General features: G+C 45.5%; 1 protein-coding gene across 1 annotated transcript in view; it reads right to left on the reverse strand.

Annotated features, from left to right (window-relative positions):
* Window positions 1–6,267, reverse strand: part of PITPNC1 (phosphatidylinositol transfer protein cytoplasmic 1) — a 77,389-nt gene extending 71,122 nt beyond the window's left edge. Inside the window, exon 1 of the mRNA XM_079323202.1 lies at window positions 5,502–6,267. Coding sequence (XP_079179328.1) covers window positions 5,502–5,549 — 48 coding nt within the window. The 5' untranslated portion in view covers window positions 5,550–6,267. The remainder of the gene's footprint in view (window positions 1–5,501) is intronic.
* Between the last annotated feature and the right edge of the window lie 4,397 nt (window positions 6,268–10,664).

Consider the following 10,664-nt stretch of genomic DNA (forward strand, 5'->3'; position numbering starts at 1 on the left):
AGCCTTTGTTTTTGCTGGACCACCTTAGCTCAAAAATGCCAGATAAACGTTTTCTGCAGAGGTCATGGACATGACATAATTAACTATAATTAAAATAAATTAATTAAAGTAATTAAAATTAATTAAATTTGATAAGATGACTTCAGCTTAAGTTTGTTTATAATCCTCTTGCTTATGACCAACATACTGCTTTTACAAGTGTTCCATACATCTATATATTCCTGAAAATATGTTCTGTGGCTATAGTTGGGAAATGAAGGAAATGGACACAGCTGACCATTATTTAATCTATTTGATTGCAGGATGAATAGATAGTTTGCCCTGCAGCAAGCAGAGCATTGTACTTTAGAAAAAAATTATTTTACACTTTGTACCCTACTAAAGGCTTTGCTGTACTACATACATATAGTTATGTCCAAATATTGTAACACCTGCTGACTCTCAGGGCATAACAACCCTTTCTCAAATGCTTTCAATGAGCTTTAAATCTGTCTGAATAAAACATGTTATAACATATACCCTTTGTACACAGAATGGGAGACTATGAAATCTTTTAAAGAAGAAGTGTACACAAGATTCAGAGGATACAAATACTGTTTACACAGATGTTGTTGAAATAATTTTACATAAATAATCCACACTAGGGGAATTCATGATGTTTGAAACAAGAACTAAACAATGGATATTTTTATAAAGCAGCAAGGATAACACCTCGAAAATCAGAATTTGTTGATGCTGAAAGGACTTTTTGTTGAAAAACCATGATCTGCATTTACAGACATTTTGCAGGTCTCTGCTTGTTTGTATTCATGATGATACAGCTGATCCTCCACACCTCATGCAGGCGTCTCCCCACAGATCCAACTTGGCTTTTATTTAAAACACAGAGTGGCAGTGATTCCACCAGCCTCAGCAGAGATAATCTTGGTTGAAGTAAAGAACAAAGGAAAGAAAATCCTGTCAGGACTTTAGGTACTGGCCATGCACGTAGTCAAAACTAACAGAAACCTTAATGGTCATCCCTGTTTCCAAGGAGAAAACCCTATCACTCCTGTAGTTTATTTGATGTACAGCTTTCAAATTTACATAACCCAGCTTCACACCACTCATAGCATTTTACAGCAGTAACAACTCAATTTGCAACAGGAACCAGCAAAAATGTCTTTCCATCTATTTCCCTAAAGAATAATCACTTTTCTCACAAATTAAGAATTTCACTATACTTTGCCTCTTCCAGAAGAGTTCAGTACCACACTAACCTATCACATTTGGTTTACATTTTCAGATAAAGTATCTCTAAAGTACAAACCCATGTAATCCTTCCTGTGAAAAATTGTGGACTTCTGATTGCAATGAGCTCCAACCCTGAGAATTTTTTAGTATCTCTGCTCATTTCAATTGCTTGGTGTTCTTTTCACTTGCTTAGGAATGTGTTTTTTTAACTGATGGTATTTAAAACCCACAATGCAGCCTATTATAATATTCTCTCATATGATGTAACAAGCTATTTGTAAGAATGAACTAACACATGAAAATGCAAGGGGAAAAATAACCAAGCAGCAGGCTCATTTATTAATTGCAGCTGGAATGAAGACTGGTAACATATCCTATGGAATTACTGGAACAGATTTTACTCACTTTATATACTAATGCAAAGAAATGGGTTTTTCTAATTTAGAAGGTCTCAATGTTAACAAATGGAATGAATTTGCCAAAAGTACCACAAATGAGGCAAAGAATGAATTGGCAATCATATTGGTTTTGTCTACCAACAGTTCCATCCTGACCTCACTTGCAAAGATCTTACAGCAGATGTTATTATTTTGCTTAGCAGTTAACATGGTGTTTCCTTTCTCAAATTATTTTTAAGCTGATCAGGCAGCTTGTGACTATGCCCACGTAACAGACCTAAACAGCTGTCAAAAATTCAGATTACTGAGGAAGGCTCAACCTTGAATAAGAACTGTAGTGTGGTGCCACTGCACCTCAGCAAGGACTTTTGGAATGACCCATCTTTCCTGGTGCTCATGAACAAGCAACAAATATGCATCTCCAACTCCTGGATCCTGGATCAAAATACACCACAACAGTTCAGTCTGTAGCAAGCAGCATTTCTTAGGAGATGTTTTCTTTGCAAGAAAGCATTTGGCCTCCAAGCAGACAGGTAGATAAACAAACCTCCTATAAATATTTGGGTATCTTATCTAATACGGGCATCAAGGGAAGAATGCCTCAGGAACAGGATCTGCAGTAGCTAATGAAGGAATTTCCTATTCACAACAGAGCCAGAAACTCTCTAAACCTGGAGACAGTGTGCTGTTACACGGACATCTATCAGGTTTTCACTCTTCTCTAGAGATAAATTTAGGTCATAATAGTCAGCCAGAGCAGCACAAACTCCTACATGCTGTGTGCACAGGTATTTACATGCAAGGTCATGACTTCCAGTACTTGCCTGGACATTACACAACACTTTACTGCACATTTTTTCACATTACACACAAAATCTGACTACAGAAGATTGGATACAGGTGCTTGGCTGACAGAGCTAACACTTCATCTTTCTGCCTGTGCCAGAATATTTTCACAGGAATGATATGGAAACCACTCTGGTCTTGGTGACAACACCACAAATTACCTTAATAGCTCTTTCTCATTCATGTTGTGAGACTTCTATGGCAAGAAGTACTGGCAAGGCAGTGCTAAAAAAAGAAAGCTGCTCAAGGAATTGCTTTTGGATGTATGTATAAAGTGAACAGGCTGAAAGGCAGAACATCCAAACAACAGAAAAAACAGAGTTTATTAAGGCCACGTAAGAAAAACGGCACAGAAAGGGAACCCATGCTGTTGCATAAGAAAGAACTGCATTTTTCCCACACTTGTTGAGACAGGACCTCAAAAATTCTTGGGTGCTTTATTGGCAGTGGTGTCCATGTGGTTCAGGTACCCAAGTGCCACTGCACATCCAGAGCCCAACATTCCAACCCTGTGGGAAATTGCAGCTCCTGTGGAAAATGCCTTTCCCTCAAAGCCCACTGAACTTCAGAGTGACTTTGCACCCTGCAGAAGCCAGTTTGGGCCTCTTAGAACCAAAATGCTCTTGGCTTTTGAAGGGTGAGCATTACCCCATGATGTTCTCCTGATGACTGCACAATGCAGTTCTACACAGATGGCAAAAAGTATCACTGTGTTGGTAGTTAATGTGCAAGTAAGGGTAAAAATAAAATAACACCACCTTCCTAACACTGCAAGAAATGTCACAAAGATGAGCTATGAGAAATACAGTGTGGAACTTCTTTAGCATGCAAATACTGTAAGAAAAAGAAGGTATTTGCTAATTTCAAATTTTGTTCTGGTTCATTTTATAATTAATAATTGAATTGATGTTAAACATCAGACATGTTCTAGGTTCCTCATTCAGGTATCTCAGATACAGTGCTTGGATTAAATAATGGATGATTCACCAAAAGAGAAAAGACAAAATCGAGTATCTTTACTAATTCTGCTAACATTCTAGAGAATAATTGACATCCAGCTTTGCCTTCTGCCTCATCATGAATCAACCATTCCTGTTTTGTAAGATTTTTAAACTTTTCTGCATCTGGAAATCTTGTTTAACAATAATGTTTCAAAATAAATTAGATCTGCTCCCTTCTGATGATGTAATGAACTGTTATTAACTAAGTGTGGTAGTCTAAGGACTTCAGGAACTGGCTTGGATAAAATGTTGTCTACATTAGGATGATGCAATAAATAAAGAAAATTATGTATTAAAAGAATAATGCCATCCAATACCACTGCACACGATGTAACTTGGATGGAAACATGCTAGAATTAAACCTATGTCTATGTAATTTCATGTATATGGTGGTTTTAGCTCCTGCTCCCAGAAGAAGGAATTTCCTGAGCCGCCTGAAGTAAATATTTGGCAGTTCCAATTCTGAGTTTCAGAGAACTGTTCATTTGCCAAATCTGAAGATATGGACAAAACAACCATTGAGACGACTACTCTGTCACACACAGCCGTGAGGACTTCTGCACACATTGCAAAAAATAAAACTGTGCGGCAAAACACTCGTCTGGATGAAGCCAAAGAATAAATGTGTACATTATTTAGCGGATTAATGAGCGCTATGGAACCCTGGGCCGGGACCCTCTGGCGTGGCCATGTCATGAACGGAGCGGGGCCGTGAAGGGGCCGGAGCGGGGCCGGAGCGGGGCCGGAGCGGGGCCGTGCCATGACCGGAGCGGGGCCGTGCCATGACCGCAGTAGTGCCGTGCCATGACCGGAACGGGGCCGTGCCATGACCGCAGTAGTGCCGTGCCATGACCGGAGCGGGGCCGTGCCATGACCGCAGTAGTGCCGTGCCATGACCGCAGTAATGCCGTGCCATGACCGCAGTAGTGCCATGCCATGACCGCAGTAGTGCCGTGCCATGACCGGAGCGGGGCCGTGCCATGACCGGAGCGGGGCCGTGCCATGACCGCAGTAGTGCCGTGCCATGACCGCAGTAATGCCGTGCCATGGCCGGAGCGGGGCCGTGCCATGACCGCAGTAGTGCCGTGCCATGACCGGAGCGGGGCCGTGCCATGACCGCAGTAGTGCCGTGCCATGACCGCAGTAGTGCCGTGCCATGACCGGAGCGGGGCCGTGCCATGACCGGAACGGGGCGCCCCCTGGCGGTCCCGCCGCCGCCCGCGGGACCAGCGGAACTTTGCGCGCATCTCGGCGCAAAACGCGCGCTCAAAGCGGGCTCGCTCCTCTCCGCGATGCCCAGTCGGCAGCAGAACTGGCCAAATAAAACACCGAGGTTTTTTGTATTTGCAGGACGCTAAACCGTACAGCACCATCTCCTTTCCAAAAGCTATCAGGCCTTTGGGCACCTAATTGCACCCACAAACACTTCATGAGCACCAGTAACTCCAGAGCACGTGTACTCCGTGTTGGTATTACTGTATTAATTAAGACAGTGAGCAGGTGGGATGTTTGCAGATAAATGAAAACATAATGTTCTAACACAGAGTTCAGAACACCGACAAAGAGCTGTTTGACTTTAATCACTTCTTTACATGACAATAAAGTTTTACTAATAAGCAATCTACCTCTCTTCCCTACCTGTCCTGGAGTTTAAGGCCATGTTCAACTGCGAGGGTATTTTAAGCAAAGGCGAAATATGTTTAGAATCTGGGTTTATCAGGTAGAAATTTCAGCACAAAGCATTCCTTTGCAAATATGCATGAAATTCCTCTGAAAAGTCTGGTTGGAAAATCTTCATAAACAATATTTTGACGACATAATGCTTTTGATACACTTAAGTTACCTTCGTTCCTGCAAGATTCCTATATTTTCCAATGAAAACATTCCTCTCTAACCAGTCATCTCCGAATAAGTTCATTACACCAAGAAAAAATATTCAGCAAAACAAATATAACCTCAATTCGCCTTGCAAGAGAAAACGCTCGGTAAGGAACAGCCTCTCCGGTACGAGCGCGGATCTTACCTCTTCAACTGTCAGAGGCATACAGATCCGGTACTCCTTCATGAGCATATTCCTGCTGCTCAGTGCGGACCGGCGAACTGGGAGAAAAGTGGTGATTTCTGCACAGAGATCACGACGGAAACCAAACAAGAGGGGAAATAACCAAGCCTCTGTCTCTGTGCGCGCTTGACAATGTGTCCACAAGACAGTAATGCAACCATCCAGGAAGGCTGACCCAGCAAGAAGAGAAATCACCACAAACGCTTCTTTCTCCCAGTTCTTCCTCCTTCACACTGCGATCATGGGAATCTCACGGACGCTCGCACCGAGATACGCTACAAAGTCTCAAACCCCCACCGCTCTCGCCCCAGCCGAAGACATCCGTCGGAAGTGCATGGAAACGCCGGGCTCTCTCGCGGCTGTGTCAAGACATGCCTGGGGCGGCGAAAAGAACAAACGAGCCGAAAATGTGGCTTTCGCCCCCGCCGGCAGCACGTCGGGCGGCAGGAGAGATGCGATGCTGATTCCCAAGACAAAGGCTTTTTATAACGTTGCCTTCCCCGGCTGCCAAACGCGGCTCCCACCTCCCCGCCGCAACGCGGCTGCGGCCGCCGCGGCTCCCGCTGGGCTCGGGGGAGGGTACGGGGGGGCAGCGCGGCGCTCGGGCGGGCGGCCGCGGGTTCCCCGGCGCAGCCGCGGCCGGGGCTGCTCACGGGCGGGCGCGAAGCGGCTGCAGCGGCGGCGGCCCCGGCGGGGCTGGGCTGACATCAGCGGGGCGGCAGGAAGGAGGGAGGGGGCCAGCGGGGGGGCAGCGGCCGCCGCCGCTCGGGCGGGTTCGGCGGGGCCGGGCCGCGGGGCTCCGGGCAGCGCCCGCCCGCGCCTCCCGGCAAGGGGACACCGGCAGCGCTGAGCCTCAAGAATTAGCCATTTCTGTTAATTGTGCCGTGAAGACTTCTCGGGTTTTGGAAGTTTATTGCCCTACGTGTGACAAGGCACCTTGCGAAGCATTTTACACCCGGTGCAGGAGCAGCGAGCCTCGGGCTCGCACCCGCCTCCTTGGTACAAAGGGAAAGGAAAGGACAGCGTGCGCTCGGTGCGGACACACACAGGATGTGGAGGCCTCACCCATTTCCCTTCCTCAGCCCTCCGCTATCAGCCAGCACACTTTGTAGCACAAATAAACCCCTTTTTTCATATAGTTTTTTTTTTTTTTTTTTTACTTTCAAGTGACACGCAGAAAGTTCGGTGAAAAACTGCCTCCTTCCTAGCTGAACTATAAAGCCAGAACAGTTTTAGGTCCCCCCCCGCCTGCCTTTAGTGAGGAATTTGTTAGTGAAATTGTTTTTTAATATGCTTGGGGGTTGTGTTTTTCAGAGAAATTTACTCTTCTTTAAGTCACAACTTGAAATTCACAAGAACCCAATTCTAAAACTACCTGGGAACCCTGAACTGTTACACAACCTCAGCATTTCATGTTTAAAATGCTCATCCTGCTGCTTCTCCTGTGCTCCCAGTGGCTATAAAGCCACTCACTGGATTGCAGAGAAGAACTGTAAGAGCAAAACACAAGGCACTGCACAGATCATGGTAAAATATACATCTGCACTTACATACCAGTTATTTGCAAAAAAAAAATAAAAGCAATGAAATACTGTATTTAGGACAGATAAAGAGGAATTTAGGTCTACAATGAAATGTGTGTTTCATAACAAGAAAGAGCAAAAGCCCCTCAGAATTTCATTGGTTCTGTACATTTCAGAGCTGTGGGTATAATTCTCAGCCCAGAGGACACAGTGCCATCTCCTGGAGCCAACAATGTCTGTTTGCCAGCCCCTTTGCAATAATGGCACAATATTTCACATCCCTGCCTTCCCAGGGAAGAGCAAACACCTACACAAAGAAATAAAAAATCTGAGAGCTCTATTAACAGTCTGGATTTTCAACTGAGGTATGAACAATATGTTTAATGAGACTTCTGTCTCAAATCTGACACAGCCATTTATAAATAGGGAAACTGTGACTGTAATTCATAATGTTGGTACTGCATGTTCCTGGAATTCCAAGCAAAATAGCAAAACCAAGGCAATACCTTGTGATATGTTACTGCAGGAAGGACATTGAGATGCTGGAGCGTGTCCAGAGAAGGGAATGGAGCTGGGGAAGTCTGGAGCACAAGGACTGGCTGAGGGAGCTGGAGCCTGGAGAAAAGGAGGCTCCAGGGGGAACCTTTTGACTCTCCACAACTCCCTGAGAGGAGGGGGCAGCCAGGGGGGAATCAAGTTCTGCTCCCAGGGAACAAGTGATGAGAGGAAATGGCCTCAAGCAATGCCAGGGGAGGTATAGATTTGATATAGTAAAACAATTCCTCACAGGGTTGTGAAACATTGGGATATTCTGTCTAGGGAGGTGGTTGAGTCACCATCCCCAGAAGTGGTCAGAAAATGTTTGGCTGTGGTACCTGGGGGCATGGTTTAGTGGTGAACGTAGTGGTGGTTGACATGTTGGGCTTAAAAGTCTTTTCAACCATGATGATTTTTGTGATTCTGTGGTATTACCCACAGATTAGAGGCAATCTAAATTCAGATCTAAAACATCCTTCAGTTTTAAGTGATTATCTAGTGGTTTCTTCCACTGGGAACAATATCTCTGGTTTCTGCTGAAATGCATTGTAGAAGAACCTGAACTTCTTGGCATAGGGCCTTGAATTTCAATAAAACCAGGAGAAAGATTTAAACTAGTTTGTCACCTATCACATGATTTCAACATAAAGCAAACCTTACAGCTCTGTACATTGTACATTAGCAAAGCAGATCTACAGAAAGCAGTGTGTCAAATACAGAAGTTGCTTAAAATGGAAATTGTGACTAATTCCCATACCTGCAGCAAAACATTCTCCAGCCATCCCAAACCTCAGGTCTGATTGCACATGGGGAAAGCAGTGGCCCCAAGGATTTCCCTTACAACTCCCCACTGGCAGTGCCCAGACTCTTTCCAAAGCACACTCCCCAAATCTTCCCAGGGGACATGCTGAGACAGAAAACTTCCAGCTCCCACGAGCCAGGCAGTGCCTGCCAAGCATGCCTGCCTCAGTTTTGGGTTTTGATTTCTATGAATTGGCAGAAATTTTTACTCTTACCTCTGCAACATGCTCTCGATGCTCTGTTGTGAAAATGAGACATTTTCCTTTTTGACCTGGGGGGAAAAGCCCATATGTTAAATTATGCTGAGTATGAACTCCAGGTGGACCTGTGTCAGCAAAATGTCACTTCAGAGTAAGAGACAGCAAGAGCCAAGCTGTTTCTTTGGGTGTTTCACTAAGGACTTTTGAATAAGAATTTAGTTTCTTTTTTAGCCACTCAGGGATTTTATATTGGAGGCAACAGCTGTCTCCTCATTTCCCAGTGTACCCACACAGGTAAAGGAAAACAACAATTGCAGAGGGCATTTATTTTCTTTCTCTTTCACTCACATGTCTGAACCAAATTACTGTGTATAGGACTATTCATTTAGATTAGCATGTGACTTTTGACCTCTCTGGAAGCCATAACTCCCAATCCATCACCTCTAAAACATACTAATATACCATGAACTAAAAGAATGAGGTCGTAAAAATAAAATCTCTGTAAAAATTTGTAAATGGCCAGAGTCGGGGAAGAACATCTGATACACTCTGTGTGATACATGCATGTATTTTTAGTACTCAAGCCAACTGAAATTAAGTAAAAATTATTAAGGGCAATGGATAAATTCTTACAGCAGACTTTTCAAATAAGTTTGTGTTCAAACGGAAAGTGATTCCAAGCCTGTGGTATGTGCTGTGTTAATTGGAAGGCATGTATCAGACACAGTGCAAAATATAGTATTGGAGCTCTGAATTCACATAGCTGAATTACTCTGAATTTACATCAGTGCAGCAGATGTAGGATCTCAGTCTTAATTTTGTCATAAAAAGATTTAAACCAGTTATCTCAAATACCTCTTTGCCATGTTAACATGTTGGTCTGTGTACAGTACGGTCTGAAAGTAACTCAACACAAAATGTAATTTCATACTAACTTCTTTCTGGAAATCCTAAGTAGCATCTAAAGATTTCCATGGCAGGTGGCTGGAACTAGGTGATCCTAAACCAATCTGAACCATTCTGTGATTGTTTTTCAGTGTGTTCCCTGAGTATTTGAAGTGTTTGCTTGCACACACAAGAGTTTTTCTGAATTTCCCCAGTGAATGAAACTTCTGTGGTGTATGAAACTGTGTTGGGAGATGATGGCAACCTGCACGAAGGCATTGCACCAACATCTCACAACTTACCAAACACATTGATGGTGTAACACTGTCTAGATCAGGATTCCTGTGCTCTTAAAAACCGTGGTGTGTCCCACCTCTCCAACAAGACTAGGCGATTTAAAGACTCAAGGCTGGAATGAGGTACAGTGAAATCACCACGGTGAAATCAGCAGCAGAATCCAGAGTGCTCCACTGTGTCAACACCTGGCGTGTGCACAGGGCCAGGCTGTCCTCAAATGGGAAATCAACACAAACCCACCATGCTCCTGCCTCACCACCCCAGCTCCGAGCAATACCGGGGCTGTGGCAACAGGGGCACACTGGGGGCTGTAACTGAGCTGAGATGTCCCTGGGGGATGTCACCGCCACATCTGGCACCAACTCACAGCTGCCTTGTGAGCTGGAGTCCCTCGGTCAGACAGGGGCTCAGAGGTGCGGACTGAGGGGCAGATCCATTCAGAGGGGCAGAGCGCGGAGCGGATCCCCTCAAAGGGGTCGTGGGGGCGGCGAGTCCCCTCAGAGGGGCGGGTGGTGGGGCAGATCCCCTCAGAGGCGAGGATTGAGGGGCACACTCCCTCAGAAGGGCGGATCACGGTCCCGGTCCCCTCAGAGGAGCGGAGAGAGGGGCAGATCCCCTCAGAAGTGAGGATTGAGGGGCACACTCCCTCAGAAGACCAAATTACGGTCCCGGTCCCCTCAGAGGGGCGGGTGGTGGGGCAGATCCCCTCAGAGGCGAGGATTGAGGGGCACACTCCCTCAGAAGGGCGGGTCGCGGTCCCGGTCCCCTCAGAGGAGCTGGTAGAAGGGCAGATCCCCTCAGAGGTGAGGATTGAGGGGCACACTCCCTCAGAAGGGCGGGTCGCGGTCCCGCTCCCCTCAGACGGGCCGTGGGCGGGGCGG

Source organism: Erithacus rubecula (genome assembly GCF_903797595.1).
Source record: "Erithacus rubecula genome assembly, chromosome: 20".
In the NCBI taxonomy this organism is placed as follows: domain Eukaryota; kingdom Metazoa; phylum Chordata; class Aves; order Passeriformes; family Muscicapidae; genus Erithacus; species Erithacus rubecula.